At 40.3% G+C, this 16,277-nt stretch overlaps 1 protein-coding gene and 1 long non-coding RNA gene across 8 annotated transcripts in view; one reads left to right on the top strand and one right to left on the bottom strand.

Moving 5' to 3' along the window:
* Positions 1-10,569: 10,569 nt before the first annotated feature.
* enah (ENAH actin regulator) overlaps positions 10,570-16,277 on the bottom strand; it is a 313,726-nt gene continuing 308,018 nt past the window's right edge. For all 7 annotated transcript variants that reach the window (XM_041806187.1, XM_041806191.1, XM_041806188.1 and 4 more), the window contains 3 exons: positions 15,436-15,520; positions 14,162-14,219; positions 10,570-11,554 (listed from right to left, as the gene is read on the bottom strand). In XM_041806187.1, coding sequence (XP_041662121.1) covers positions 11,517-11,554; positions 14,162-14,219; positions 15,436-15,520 — 181 coding nt within the window. In that variant the 3' untranslated portion in view covers positions 10,570-11,516. The remainder of the gene's footprint in view (positions 11,555-14,161; positions 14,220-15,435; positions 15,521-16,277) is intronic.
* On the top strand, positions 13,217-15,424 carry LOC121521966. The gene is made up of 3 exons (XR_005992903.1): positions 13,217-13,388; positions 14,551-14,739; positions 14,932-15,424. It is a non-coding gene; the product is annotated as an uncharacterized LOC121521966 (long non-coding RNA).

Below are 16,277 nucleotides of genomic sequence, written 5' to 3'. Positions count from 1 at the left end.
TCAGGGGTCTGTGTGGGTCCGTCAACTTCTTCTACATCAAACTCATCAAACCAGGTCATTCTAGTCCTTCTTTGGTCTCTGGGCCACAGTCATGCTGGAATAAAAAAGGGCCTTCAGCATACTTTTGCCACGCTGTCTATGAGAGGTGTACCAGATGGATGACTGAAACAAATCCATCTGGCATGCCAGGTTACCTGAAATCAAAATTTAACAGGTGTGGCCAAATACTTTTGTCTATATATATATATATCCTTGAATGCTCTCTACCCAATCTGGTTTTTTTTTAGTAAATATATGCTGTGGGGCAATTAAGTCAGAGTTTTAGTCTCCTTGTTAAACTAATCTTAGGTTTAGTCAGAGTTTTAGTCTCCTCGTTAAACTAATCTTAGGTTTAGTCAGGGTTTTAGTCTCCTTGTTAAACTAATCTTAGGTTTAGTCAGAATTTTAGTCTCCTTGTTAAACTAATCTGAGGTTTAGTCAGAGTTTTAGTCTCCTCGTTAAACTAATCTTAGGTTTAGTCAGAGTTTTAGTCTCCTCGTTAAACTAATCTTAGGTTTAGTCAGGGTTTTAGTCTCCTTGTTAAACTAATCTTAGGTTTAGTCAGAGTTTTAGTCTCCTCGTTAAACTAATCTTAGGTTTAGTCAGAGTTTTAGTCTCCTCGTTAAACTAATCTTAGGTTTAGTCAGGGTTTTAGTCTCCTTGTTAAACTAATCTTAGGTTTAGTCAGGGTTTTAGTCTCCTTGTTAAACTAATCTTAGGTTTAGTCAGGGTTTTAGTCTCCTTGTTAAACTAATCTTAGGTTTAGTCAGAGTTTTAGTCTCCTTGTTAAACTAATCTGAGGTTTAGTCAGAGTTTTAGTCTCCTCGTTAAACTAATCTTAGGTTTAGTCAGGGTTTTAGTCTCCTTGTTAAACTAATCTTAGGTTTAGTCAGGGTTTTAGTCTCCTTGTTAAACTAATCTTAGGTTTAGTCAGAGTTTTAGTCTCCTTGTTAAACTAATCTTAGGTTTAGTCAGTGTTTTAGTCTCCTGGTTAAACTAATCTTAGGTTTAGTCAGAATTTTAGTCTCCTTGTTAAACTAATCTTAGGTTTAGTCAGGTTTTAGTCTCCTTGTTAAACTAATCTTAGGTTTAGTCAGAGTTTTAGTCTCCTTGTTAAACTAATCTGAGGTTTAGTCAGAGTTTTAGTCTCCTCGTTAAACTAATCTTAGGTTTAGTCAGGGTTTTAGTCTCCTTGTTAAACTAATCTGAGGTTTAGTCAGAGTTTTAGTCTCCTCGTTAAACTAATCTTAGGTTTAGTCAGGGTTTTAGTCTCCTTGTTAAACTAATCTTAGGTTTAGTCAGGGTTTTAGTCTCCTTGTTAAACTAATCTGAGGTTTAGTCAGAGTTTTAGTCTCCTCGTTAAACTAATCTTAGGTTTAGTCAGGGTTTTAGTCTCCTTGTTAAACTAGTCTTAGGTTTAGTCAGGGTTTCAGTCTCCTTGTTAAACTAATCTTAGGTTTAGTCAGGGTTTTAATCTCTTTGTTAAACTAATCTTAGGTTTAGTCAGGGTTTCAGTCTCCTCATTAAACTAATCTTAGGTTTAGTCAGGGTTTCAGTCTCCTTGTTAAACCAATCTTAGGTTTAGTCAGGGTTTTAGTCTCCTTGTTAAACTAGTCTTAGGTTTAGTCAGGGTTTCAGTCTCCTTGTTAAACTAATCTTAGGTTTAGTCAGGGTTTTAGTCTCCTTTTTAAACTAATCTTAGGTTTAGTCAGGGTTTTAGTCTCCTTGTTAAACTAATCTTAGGTCTAGTCAGGGTTTAAGTCTCCTTGTTAAACTAATCTTAGGTTTAGTCAGGGTTTTAGTCTCCTTGTTAAACTTATCTTAGGTTTAGTCAGGGTTTTAGTCTCCTTGTCAAACTAGTCTTAGGTTTAGTCAGGGTTTTAGTCTCCTTGTTAAACTAATCTTAGGTTTAGTCAGGGTTTTAGTCTCCTTGTTAAACTAGTCTTAGGTTTAGTCAGGGTTTTAGGCATCTTGTTAAACTAATCTTAGGTTTAGTCAGGGTTTTAGTCTCCTTGTTAAACTAATCTTAGGTTTAGTCAGGGTTTTAGTCTCGTCATTACACTAATCTTAGGTTTAGTCAGGGTTTCAGTCTCCTTGTTAAACTAATCTTAGGTTTAGTCAGGGTTTTAGTCTCCTTGTTAAACTAATCTTAGGTTTAGTCAGGGTTTTAGTCTCGTCATTACACTAATCTTAGGTTTAGTCAGGGTTTTAGTCTCCTTGTTAAACTAATCTTAGGTTTAGTCAGGGTTTTAGTCTCCTTGTTAAACTAATCTTAGGTTTAGTCAGGGTTGTAGTCTCCTTGTTAAACTAATCTTAGGTTTAGTCAGAGTTGTAGTCTCGTTAAACTAAACTTAGTCTTACTCAGTTTTTTAGTCTCCTTTTTAAACTAATCTGAGGTTTAGTCAGAGTTTTAGTCTCCTCGTTAAACTAATCTTAGGTTTAGTCAGAGTTTTAGTCTCCTCGTTAAACTAATCTTAGGTTTAGTCAGGGTTTTAGTCTCCTTGTTAAACTAATCTGAGGTTTAGTCAGGGTTTTAATCTCTTTGTTAAACTAATCTTAGGTTTAGTCAGGTTTTAGTCTCCTTCTTAAACTAATCTTAGGTTTAGTCAGGGTTTTAGTCTCCTTGTTAAACTAATCTTAGGTTTAGTCAGGGTTTTAGTCTCCTTGTTAAACTAATCTTAGGTTTAGTCAGGGTTTTAGTCTCCTTGTTAAACTAGTCTTAGGTTTAGTCAGAGTTTTAGTCTCCTCGTTAAACTAATCTTAGGTTTAGTCAGGGTTTTAGTCTCCTTGTTAAACTAATCTTAGGTTTAGTCAGGGTTTTAGTCTCCTTGTTAAACTAATCTTAGGTTTAGTCAGGGTTTTAGTCTCCTCGTCAAACTAATCTTAGGTTTAGTCAGGGTTTTAGTCTCCTTGTTAAACTAGTCTTAGGTTTAGTCAGGGTTTCAGTCTCCTTGTTAAACTAATCTTAGGTTTAGTCAGGGTTTTAGTCTCCTTGTTAAACTAATCTTAGGTTTAGTCAGGGTTTTAGTCTCCTTGTTAAACTAATCTTAGGTTTAGTCAGGGTTTTAGTCTCCTTGTTAAACTAATCTTAGGTTTAGTCAGGGTTTTAGTCTCGTCATTACACTAATCTTAGGTTTAGTCAGGGTTTCAGTCTCCTTGTTAAACTAATCTTAGGTTTAGTCAGGGTTTTAGTCTCCTTGTTAAACTAATCTTAGGTTTAGTCAGGGTTTTAGTCTCCTTGTTAAACTAATCTTAGGTTTAGTCAGGGTTTTAGTCTCCTTGTTAAACTAATCTTAGGTTTAGTCAGGGTTTAGTCTCCTTGTTAAACTAGTCTTAGGTTTAGTCAGAGTTTTAGTCTCCTCGTTAAACTAATCTTAGGTTTAGTCAGGGTTTTAGTCTCCTTGTTAAACTAATCTTAGGTTTAGTCAGGGTTTTAGTCTCCTTGTTAAACTAATCTTAGGTTTAGTCAGGGTTTTAGTCTCCTTAAACTAGTCTTAGGTTTAGTCAGGGTTTTAGGCATCTTGTTAAACTACTCTTAGGTTTAGTCAGGGTTTTAGTCTCCTTGTTAAACTAATCTTAGGTTTAGTCAGGGTTTTAGTCTCCTTGTTAAACTAATCTTAGGTTTAGTCAGGGTTTTAGTCTCCTTGTTAAACTAATCTTAGGTTTAGTCAGGGTTTTAGTCTCGTCATTACACTAATCTTAGGTTTAGTCAGGGTTTTAGTCTCCTTGTTAAACTAATCTTAGGTTTAGTCAGGGTTTTAGTCTCCTTGTTAAACTAATCTTAGGTTTAGTCAGGGTTTTAGTCTCCTTGTTAAACTAATCTTAGGTTTAGTCAGGGTTTTAGTCTCCTTGTTAAACTAATCTTAGGTTTAGTCAGGGTTGTAGTCTCCTTGTTAAACTAATCTTAGGTTTAGTCAGAGTTGTAGTCTCGTCATTACACTAATCTTAGGTTTAGTCAGGGTTGTAGTCTCGTCATTACACTAATCTTAGGTTTAGTCAGGGTTTTAGTCTCCTTGTTAAACTAATCTTAGGTTTAGTCAGGGTTTTAGTCTCCTTGTTAAACTAATCTTAGGTTTAGTCAGGGTTTTAGTCTCCTTGTTAAACTAATCTTAGGTTTAGTCAGGGTTTTAGTCTCCTTGTTAAACTAATCTTAGGTTTAGTCAGAATTTTAGTCTCCTTGTTAAACTAATCTGAGGTTTAGTCAGAGTTTTAGTCTCCTCGTTAAACTAATCTTAGGTTTAGTCAGAGTTTTAGTCTCCTCGTTAAACTAATCTTAGGTTTAGTCAGGGTTTTAGTCTCCTTGTTAAACTAATCTTAGGTTTAGTCAGAGTTTTAGTCTCCTCGTTAAACTAATCTTAGGTTTAGTCAGGGTTTTAGTCTCCTTGTTAAACTAATCTTAGGTTTAGTCAGAATTTTAGTCTCCTTGTTAAACTAATCTTAGGTTTAGTCAGAGTTGTAGTCTCGTCATTACACTAATCTTAGGTTTAGTCAGGGTTGTAGTCTCGTCATTACACTAATCTTAGGTTTAGTCAGGGTTGTAGTCTCGTCATTACACTAATCTTAGGTTTAGTCAGGGTTTTAGTCTCCTTGTTAAACTAATCTTAGGTTTAGTCAGGGTTTTAGTCTCGTCATTACACTAATCTTAGGTTTAGTCAGGGTTTTAGTCTCCTTGTTAAACTAATCTTAGGTTTAGTCAGGGTTTTAGTCTCCTTGTTAAACTAATCTTAGGTTTAGTCAGGGTTGTAGTCTCGTCATTACACTAATCTGAGGTTTAGTCAGGGTTTTAGTCTCCTTGTTAAACTAATCTTAGGTTTAGTCAGGGTTTTAGTCTCCTTGTTAAACTAATCTTAGGTTTAGTCAGGGTTTTAGTCTCCTTGTTAAACTAATCTTAGGTTTAGTCAGGGTTGTAGTCTCGTCATTACACTAATCTGAGGTTTAGTCAGGGTTTTAGTCTCGTCATTACACTAATCTTAGGTTTAGTCAGGGTTTTAGTCTCCTTGTTAAACTAATCTTAGGTTTAGTCAGGGTTTTAGTCTCCTTGTTAAACTAATCTTAGGTTTAGTCAGGGTTGTAGTATGCTTTAGTGTGGTTCAAGGTTTAAGACAGCAACTGTAATTGAAAACAAACACGTTCTGGTCTTGTATTGCAATTTTTATTGAATCTGCTCAAACAAAACGACATGTTAGCATGTAAGAAAAGACTAATTAACATGAGAACAGTATGGTACAATGCAGATGATAAAAGAAAAGGTCTGGAACCCCCTCATCAAACTTTCCTCAGCCATCTTCATCTCCACAGATTTTCCTGCTATTTCACATTTCCATCAGTTCCCTCGGCAGAACGAAAAGGGGTTAACAGACGAGTATAATGTTCCATCAGCAGTCTTCTATTAACATACAGAAGATCTCACAAACACAGTCTGAAGCTGGTTAAGCTGCTGAACGCGGGTGTGACATGGAAAGGGTATGAAGGAGAACGCTGCAGCCAGACTAAACTCCATTTAAGGTAAGAAAATCTTCTCTCTGAACCCTAATAGACCTTTGATTGTATTTCTGAGCTGATAGCAAAGCAACCTCACATCAGTATAGAAATAAATCACATTTATTAAAAAAAGAAGAAAAAAAAGCAGACAGAGCTGTTTGCTTGGTGAGGAATAGTACCAAGGTCACTAAACGCTCCCTTCAGATCAAAAACAAGAAGTAGCAAACAAAATAACTGCATGTGATCAGAACGGCAGTCTCTAGGTATTATTACTAGTCATCTCTACATCTTTAACAGAGTAAATGCAACTTTGGAACAAGGCACAAACCACATAGCTTCACAGAGAGATTCAACTTTTCTGGATCATCAGAGATCTGCTGACAAAATGACACAAAAATAAGAAAGGCGACTTTGTTGAGAGTGATGATGTTGAGCAGGAGACTGTGAGGTTGAATCCTTTGGTGAGATAGCCGCACCGTTGTCAACAGAGGCTCCAAACATCTGCAGCCACAGCATGTCGGAGAACTCTGTGGGTTTTTGTCTTAAAGTGCAATCTTTACGCAGTACAGGAGCGTCCTGGCTGGGTGTTTCCATGTGACGAAGGGCGATGAGGAGCTGAAAGAGACCTCGGACCAGAGAAGATACTAGAACTAAAGCTTACCCAAACATCTACTTTTTTTAAACTGATGAGAAAGTCGTGGTAATATTTTCTCAGATAGGTTAATCATTTCTATGAAGTCCAAGCCCTTAAACACGGTGGAGGTAGACCATCCAACAGCCACAGACAGACAGGACACTCAGGCTGGTCTTTATTAACACAGAACAGGCTGTCATATGGTTTGATTTCACTCTAGACCAGCCGCTGAGGCTGTGAACACAGCTCTTGAAGCTCATCTACAGTTCTAGTGAAGTGAAAATGTAATATGATGAAGAACTGATGGTTTCAAAGTCATGTCTGTAGGAGTTATCACGATTTTAGCATAGAAACTAGCGCTGCTGAATGAATCTGATCATACTGGCGATCATGATGTCAGGCTTAGATTACAGAATCACTTAAAGGGCTGCAGTTATTTTAGTATTCACTAATAGCTCAAAGGTTTACACACACGTCAGCAATAGGGCCACGACTGAGTCTTTACTATCAAAAAGGAAACACTTTTCATTTTTGGAAAAATATTATTTTTGAAAGGAGTACTTTAAAACATTTTCCTCCATCATGAAGCAAGTAGACACATTATAATAATCCTTATAGCTGTAACTGTCTAGTATAATCCAAACACATTATTACCAGACGGTGCAGCACTAAAATAAATGGAACTGTTGCACATAAAAAGCTGCATTAAGAGCCTGTGCTCACTGCTGATTTCTGCACAGGTGGCATTCATTCAGAACAAAAGTGATGCAGTTCAGCAGGAAAGCTGGGGATGGGGATTAATCCAGTTTCAAATACAGTCACCTTTTGCTTCCTAGAAGAAAATTCAGACTAGATAGCGTGCTGCATGCTGTACCCCATCTGTTCTGTCACATGGTAAATGATTCAGTTTGTGTTCTTTTGGCAGAAAACTATTCTCCCTTAGAAAGCATTATTCTTTATATTTTTCAGTGTGTTAAGAGTGTCTAGGTTAAATAAATGCATGTGATGCAGATGCTGTAAAATCAGCAGGTAATCATGTTTCATAACTGAGATCAACACCAATGATGATAGTAGAGCAACACCGGTAATGATGGTGAGCTACATTTGGACTGTTAACGTTACATGTGCACTCAGATTCAAATCATCTCTGGTTTTTCATTCATAGCTGGAGTTTAGAGACCTGATGAGCACCACACCACAGTAATCAGCATTAGTAAGAGGCTGACGTTCCTGTCCATAAGGCTGACACTACTCTAAAGTCCCATCCCCAGCATCAGCTGTCCGTGCTCACAGCGCTACCAGCTGACATTCTATCAGCGCTGTCAACAACCATGGCGGTGGAGACACGACTGTGACTTCTTCTTACTGCTGCTGGTGCCAGCACACGCTTCCTTCATGACGTCATTTTCATGCTTTTATTTATTTGCTCTGAAGGGAAATATCAGGCACACAGAGGTTTTTAAAGCAGAAGAGTAATGTGGACACAGACACCTGTGGTGATGGCAGAACCAAACTCACCTGACTGCTAACACACATGTTGCTGTTTTTAAACACACCATGCCTAATATTGATCTGCAAACTTTACGGATGAGTGCTACAAGATCAGGATTAACTGTGTTTGATCGTGGTTTTTACACTGCATCTCCTCTTGAGTTCAGTTTGATCCATGCACTTCTGCTGCAGAAGCTAAAAATCTGTGCTTTCTCCTACAGCCGCTGAGGTTTTAACGCTAACTGCTGGTACATCAGAGGATGGCTGATCATCCCAGCTGCAGACCTGCTGTGAGTGGCTGTTGGAAAGTTATAACCTCTGATTGTATGGCGGTCTCCTCAGGACCTCAGAGAGGACCGAACTGTAACGTGGAGGTCCTGTTCATTTGGACCTCAGTCTCTCAGCTCCTACATTTCCCTGTCAGGCTGATTGTACTTTGAGCTTTAAGTGAAACAAAAGTAGCACTCAACTGAAAGGATGAAAAAACACTTCCCTTATCGATGAACATTTTCAGGATAAATATAGTTTAAGGATTTGATGAACAAAAGGCCAAAAGTTAAAGTTGGAACCAAAAGCGTCATCACTAAGCACTGGTGAAAGAGTAAATGGCACAATTGTGTCCTCTTCTGGACACCAGTCTTCTACACATCAGGTTTCTCCGGTGCACATTTCACATGAATGAAGTAAAAAAAAAAAGGGGGGGGGGGTAAAGAAAATCAACTCAGCTCCACTGTGACTAAAGATAAACTTCCCTTGGTTTTCATGAAAAGAATATCAAAAAGGTGATTCTAAAACAGCGTTGCTCCATGAAATCATGTCTTACAGTGTTGCTCTGGTTTTCTTTCATGCTTGCCTTCAGTTTGACATCAATCTTGGATAAAGTTCATAAAGAGACGGGGGCTGAGCGGGGCCAAAAAGGACAGAGACACTGGAAAATGTCTGTTGGAGTGAGGACTGGTGCAGGTGGGCTGTAAAATAGATGCTACACTTATTGCTTACAATAAAACATTTGATGGGTGATGCAATTTCTTGGCAGACTTGTGACCCTCAACAAACAAAGAAAGGAACCATACATGCACCACATGTCGTACCTAAATGTGACAAAATGACAACGAGAAATAAAGGGAGTGAGAGTCTTCAAATCAAAGTGAACAGGAAGGGTAAAAAGTCAGTCCTATCTACATTTCTGGCCATGGTAGATGAGCGTGATGGATGTTAGCTGATCAGCACTTTAGTTAGGAGATAAAGTTTGGTAGAGAGCTACACTGGCTGCTTTCTGACACCCAGCTGCCCTGCTCCTCTATTCCACCAACACAACAGTCTGAACTAGGGATGTACCGACCTGATCCCAGTATAGGTACTGGTCTGACAGCTGGATTAGGTATCTATCAATGGGCTGCTCTCTAAAGCTCAGTTCCATCCTGTGCTAACAGCCAGCTGGTTTCCAGAGATGGGCTGAAAGCGACACTTGGAGCTAGAGCTGCACAGTTCATCTAACTGCCATCGCAGCCTAGGCTGCAACAACAACACCACATTAAAGGCTGCCATGACCTTTGGCCTTATGTTTGCAACAGTGCCCCTATCAACTTTGTAGACTTTTGGAACCCTGAAGTTATTTTGAAAGCGGTACTGTAAAAACTTCAGGCGTTGTGTTTTTTCTGCTTCTTGGTATTTGTATGTTTGAGTTGGGGAAATACACACTTCACCACTCTCATCATTCTGTAGATTTACTTGATAACCAGGCAGGCAGACTCACTACACCATCCATGTATCTACCATCATTGCTACCACACTATCCTTCAGTATAATCACATTATTACCAAAGCGCCCATCACTACCTGGAACCTCAACATGCAAATACTTTCTAAAGACGCTCTGCTCGACCTCTACAGTAAAGCACTGGAACATTTATCAGCTCGGTAACGGATGTAATGGCACAGAGACCTGGAGCCGGGCCTGCTCTCAGACCTGGACCCCTGAAAGTCCTGATGACTGAGCCTGCTGAAGATGGATTATTAAAAATGTGTTGAATCAGAAGCATTCAGCTCCTTTTCAAGCTAAAAATTATGTAAAGAAGTCTGACATTATGAGCCCAATGTTTTAGCATCCTTATTGTAAATAAGACCAGAAACGTTGCCATGGAAACCATCCATCGTCTCTCCCAGCTGCAGCGGTGTGAACTGGCCGGCTTTTTGAGGCTGTTACAAGTTTAAACTTGTCACAAACCTTCATACTGAACCAGTGGTGAATAATTTAATCTGTTTTAAATGTTGCCTTAGATTTAAACTGAAATGTTCTCTGGTTCTCTCAGCCAGCTGCTGTGTGTGAACAGATCTGCTTTTTAGTTTTAACATGAACTCAACTGTGAAAAAAGGAACTTTTGATGGATTTTAAAGGAAAAACACAAGGTTTGGATGACTTCTGACTCGTCCACTGTGCTGTCTCTGAGTTTTTAAAGTGAAATGAGACATTAAGGAGCAGCGGTGGACTTATTTTACACGGCTGACATGGATTAACCAACGTAGGCTAAAGGGACGATGAATCATCAAATTAATCATGATTAAAAAAACTTAGTTCCCTATTTGTGGATGTCATGTCAATACGAATGATGAGACTGATCTTGATAGCCCTACGATTCGGTCATTTTTATTTGGTAGTTTTAGTCCATCCATGTTACGTGTCTAATTTTAGTCTAAACATCTCCTTAAACCAGCACAGTGGAAGAATAGCAGGGGCTTAAATCAACAGTCCAGCGCTAACATTTTAGTCCTGTTTACCTTAACAAAACTACCTCTACTAACTATCATCAGAGTTTTTATCACCAGAGATCTATTTTCAGCTCTCTGTCACAGCTTTAGTCGACCAACACTGGGACAAAGCAGTCACAGCATTTCTTCTACGAGGGTTCAGCCGAGGGCAGGGAGTGCAGATTATTTCTCTTTATTTAAAGTTGTTTAACAGAGTTGGAGAAACCTGATGCCGCCTTAAATGTCATTGTCACAGTGAGGAATATCAGTCTGATGGCTTCAGTATCAGCACAGCAGATCTGGGATCAGTGTGCTCGGTACATCACTAGTAAAGAAACATCTCCGTAGGTCGCTCTCTGTAGGAAGGAGACGCCTTCAGCCGAGAGAGCAGCCGCTGTAAAGATCACCCATCTACTTGATATGGCCAGAGTGGGACACAGAAACAGACATGGTTGATAGGTTTTTTTCTAAATAACGTTTTCTCTCTTTTGTACATTTTCAGGTTAAAATAGTATTTGAGGAAGACGAGCTTTACAGTGTCCTGCAGTGGTGGACGTCACCAGAGACGATCAGTCCCACATTCACTCTCTCTCTCACTCACACGCACACATACACGCTACCCCTATGGCATTATGGGAAAAAAGGGTCTGTATTCTCCATCCCTACTGTCTTTGTGTCTCTCTTGGTAGTAAATGGTCAGCATCAATGCTACTGTTCATGTCTGCACCCATGGTTAATACAGAAGAGTCCGCTATTCTTATAGGACAAAAAGAGAAATCATCTTTGCATAAAGACATTCGCTTCTCTTTCAGACTGTGCACTGTCCTCCAGGATGCGATGCCCTCAGCCAGAGGGGGGGTGGGGGAGGGGGAGGCAGCAGGAACATGATGTGTAGAGTGGATTCTGAGTCACAGCCTCCCACCCCCCACCCACCCTGTCCATTGTTGTTGTGTCCAATCCTGCTCTGCCCCAAATAAAGTCCTCTCCCAGTCCTAATATGATCGTTGTCTCTACTCTGCTGTTGGTTTTATTGTGTTTGCTGTTGTATTGTCTCGTCTTTAATGACTGCCGTCATCTTTCAGCTCACGTGGATGTAGATATTTGAAGAGGGGAGTTTGGATCCTCTACGCCGTGCTGGACTTGCCCAGCTCCTCCCTGATTGCTGAGGATAAAAAAGAAAGTTTGTTTTAGCTTGGGCCACAACATTTTTAAAAACCTCACGCAGTGATGTGTCTATTTGGAGGATTATGAAGCTAAAGTTCAGCTGGAATTTTTGGGCTTTTTGCCTTTATGTGGATAGGAGTGCTGAAGAGAGACGAGAGAGAATGGGGGGAGATGTCTACCAAATGATGCAGAGCCAAGGACCCGTTTCTGCTACCAGTGCATTGAGGACTCTATTCTCTGCATTTGAGCGCATGTTGTACCCACAGAGCTAAACGGAGCCTGTTTTTAAAAATGTTCATGATACAAAAATAGCCTAGTGAGTCACCAGCCTGAGGTACTGCTGCTATTAAAGGACTGAATCATTCTGAATGCTCAAAGTACCCAACAGAAATAATTTACTAAATAAAGCATTTTAATCTCAACATCAGGGGTGAAAGGCTGTTAAAAAGGCCCTGCTAGCCCTTTAGCTTGTGGCTAATTTAGCTGCATTCATTCTTATCACCAGCAGCTTCACTGCACACAGAAGGCAGAATGAATGGGCTACTTTAGGATAAGAGGCTAGCGGCGTTCTGATGTCAGGTCATCGCTGAACATGTTCTGTTAATGCACAGTGTGGACCTGCTGGTATTTAAGGACCCAAACTGATCATCAATCCCTGATAATGCACTGAATACTTTTCCCACATTACCCACACAGTGGTTTATAGAGAAATCCCCTCCATGGTTTCTGATTTTCTTGCATTTCTGTCCACTTAAACATTCCAGATTAAACGCATCTACAGAGCTTATCAAATGTATCAGACCAGCTGTCATCTCTGTCTCAGAGACCATCCAGCATCATGAAGCGCTTTAATGCAGACTCTTTCATTTTCAGTCAGCTCTCCACGTTTTACCATTTTGAACAGGAATGAGGAATTTCAAACTGAATTCACCCAAATCTGAGTCGGCTCACTGGGCTTTTCTGAGAAGTCAGAAATGAATCAAGCATAACATTCAACCACTAAAACTCATTTTTCTGTTCAGGAATGACAGTAAATAACTATAATCTGACACATTCATCAGAAATATTAATGTGCTTTACTATTTTTTCAGTTTTTTTGTAAATCAGTAAATTTGAAAATTCATGGATAACAATAATAATTCTGTTATATCATTTGGGTTAAAGAGCTTCTACATATTGCTGTATTAACCATTGCAGAAACATAAATATGATTTTGGTAATTACCAATGCTGTTAATTTAGGGCAGCTGTGGCAGAAACCTGACTCTGGGTGGTGGTCCAATACATTTGTTAAGCTCTGTAAATATTGGACAAAGATAACCTGAGTAAATAAAAAAGTCAGTTTTTAGATGATGATTTCCTTAATTAAGGAAAAAGCCATCCAAACCAACCTGTCACTATGAGAGGAAGTCATCGCCCTCTAAACCTAGTCCCAGGGTTGTTTGCAATAACTGTCAACGAGTCTTTCACATCGCTGTGGAGGAATTTTGACCCACTCTTCTCTGCAGAATTGTTTAAATTTAGCCACATTTGTTTGTTTTCCAGCGTGAACGGCCTGTTTAAGGTCATGCCAAAGCATCTCAATCAGATTTAAATCTGGACCCTGACTCCAAAACCTTCCTTTTGTCTATTTAGTCCATGGTTGGTGTTTTCCAGATCGCTGTCCTGCTCCATATCCCAAGTATGCCTGGGCTTGAGTTCACAAACTGATGGCCGGACGTTCTCCCTCAGGATTTTCTGGTACAGACCAGAATTCCATCAGTTACGGTAACTGATCCAGGTCCTAAAGCAGCGAAACCTCAGACCATCACCCTACCAACACCATGTTTGACGGTCAGTATGATGTTGTTTTACGGTTAGTTTAACTCCTGATGGAACACCTTCCAAAACTTCTGTCTGGTCAGTCCACAGAATATTTCCCAGAAGTCTTGGGATCATCAGGATGTTTTTAGTCAAATATGAGATGAGCCTTTGTGTTCTTTTTGGTCAGCAGTGGTTGTGGCCTTGGATTTCTCCTATGATGCCATTGTTGCCCCGTCTCTTTCTTATTGTTGAGCCATGAACTTTGACCTTAACTGAGTGAGGCCTGCAGGTCTTTAGATGTGGTTCTAGGTTCTTTTGGGATCTTCTGGATGAGTCGTCGTTGCACTCTTGGAGTCATTTTGTTAGCTGGCCTCATCTGGGAAGATTCATCACGGTTCTGAGTTTTCTCCATTTGTGGGTAATGGCCCTCAGTGTGCTTCACTAGTGACTTTATATCTTAGAATGGCTTTGTAATGATTTCAAGGGTGATAGATGTCAAAGTGAAGGTCAAAATTCCTCCCCAGTGATGTGAAAGACTCATTAACATTTAACAGAAAAGCTTGATTGAAGTCGCCTCCAAGGGTGGAACCACCAGGGGTTAGGTTTAGGAAGAAATCCTGAAGGCAGTGTGCGTGCCCCGCTCAGCTCTGCTACAGTAACCGTATCTGTGTCTGGCAGCTGAAAACTTCCAGCTCATGTTTCTGAGTGTATGGATGGAGGTTTTTGAGTTATTCAAACTTTGCCTTTCTGAATGACATGCATCAGTCATGGTTATAGTTAAAAACCGTGTCAGTGATAATTACCATCAATGAGCTCTTCCTTTAGCTTCGACAGCTCCTTCCTCATTTCATCCAGGATGTCCTGAAAAGCAGAACAAGTTCGAGTCATTTCCCCATCAAACCTGATCAACATCCACCCTCAGGTTAGAGAGATAACGCTGCTGTGCCACCTGGCAGGTCCCACTTCCACCCTCGGCTCTCCTTGATTAGTCACATGACACTAAAAGGAGATGCTAACTGAGTTACGTTTAGCTTCTGGATTTAGCTTGGTGCTGGACCTGCCAACTGGCAAAGGGGGATCCCTTGTCAGAGTGGCTAATCCCTGTGTAGGGAATCCCTGTGAGATTATAGCCTAAAGACTGATTTAGCCACACAGAGGGAGCGTGTGGATAATTCATGTTTTATTCCTGCAGATCAAACTGAACCAGAGACAGATGATCGCAGTGCCTACAGAGGAGTGCTGCCTCCGTCTCTACAGGCCCTGTGAGCAGTGTGAAGTCCAGTCGTAGTGACAGATAGGCAGCTGGAGTGACGGACCGTGGACTTATCTAACAGGCTCATTCACAGAGGTCAGAGGGAGGAGCTGCCTGACAACAGGACAGGTCAGTGCACACCCTCTCTGCTGGAGTCACAATATGGGGCAGAATTAGCAAGAAAACATGTTCAGAAATAATTCCTTATGTGCACAGGGCAATGCTGAAGCACACTTTGGAATAATGGGCTAATAATTACTCAGAATATGTCTGTGTAAAAATAAATCTTTGATTTTGTCTCACTTGTCTTTATCAAATAAGGAAAGTCAAGACTGAAAAGATGGGGGAGGGAGAGAGTGGAGGTCATGCAGCAAACCCAGCCACTCAGCTTAGCCCTCAATGCTGTAGCATTAATGCTACACCAGGTGAACTACCTGTGCACACATCCGGGCGCCAGAATAAGGATGTCCTATCGGCCTGGGGACGAGGCAAAATATGCTTTGGAAATATTTCCTGTGATGATACCAGGATGGGAATTTTATGTGTATGTTTTGGGCTTTAATAACTTTATGCTGACAGGAGGACAGCGGAAAGAGTCAGAAACAGGGATGAGAGAGTGGTGGAGAGACCTGCAGGAAAGGAGCCGCAGGCCAGCCGCGTACCGCATAGCCGACCTGACTGCCAGTGAAAGAGCAGAACTTCTGATGATATTTCTATGGTTGCAATGAATGCCACCACTGATTGTCATCTTAAATAACCAGCTCCAAATACAACAGTTTCAATACAGGCCCATGAAATAAAAATAAACCTTGAGTGCTCCCTTACCTGTTTCAATCTGTCATAGTCAACTGCTTCTGTTGGCACACCGTTGGCACTTAAGGATGCAGTGGGTGTCGGAGTGGATTTAGGTCTGTAAGAGAGACAGACAGAGGAGTTTAGCCCTGTGCAAAAGAAAGAGAAAGACTGAGGATGTAAGAGGGGAAAAAGCACTACATTAGTGTCACAAATTCATTCATATAAACACACATATTCCTACCACACATCGACCAGGTACTGGTTTGAATGTCTCAGAGAGACTGCCAAACTAAACTAACTGTGTAGCAGACGGCTTCATCCTGAGTCTGGTTCAGCTCCAGGTTTCTGCCTGATAAAAGGAAGTCATTCCTGCTGATGCTGCTTAGCGCTGTGCTCATGTTTAAAGCACTCCTGGTTCTGTCCTCACTAAAGTTTGACTGACAGCTTTCACACCAGGAACACTCTAGATGGTTTGAATGGAACCAAAGAGCTTAAAGAGTAAAAATCAACCTTAAAAAATCAAGGAAATGAAAAAAAAAAAAAAACCTATAAGGAAAAAATATTTGGTCACGCATCATCATTGCATTCAGGTGCTTCAGTCAGACCACGACTGAATAAAACGTTGGATTTAAAACAAACATAAAAACTGCAGCTTGAAAGCAAATCCTTGATGCTGCATGCACATTCTGGGGCAAAGACACACACTGAGACATGCATGTAAACACACACACACACACACGCCAACACACACTGAGGTCTCAGCTATCAGATCTGATGAGTTAAATATTTCAGTTTGATCTCCGCAGGTGTTTCGATTGTTGTGTTTCCTCTCTGCTGAGAATGAAGTATCCTGTTTAGCTCAGACTTTCATC

This window comes from Cheilinus undulatus, linkage group 14 (genome assembly GCF_018320785.1).
Source record: "Cheilinus undulatus linkage group 14, ASM1832078v1, whole genome shotgun sequence".
NCBI classification, from domain to species: domain Eukaryota; kingdom Metazoa; phylum Chordata; class Actinopteri; order Labriformes; family Labridae; genus Cheilinus; species Cheilinus undulatus.
The sequence above is the reverse complement of the archived record's forward strand: the minus strand, read 5'-3'. Positions and strand labels throughout refer to the sequence as shown.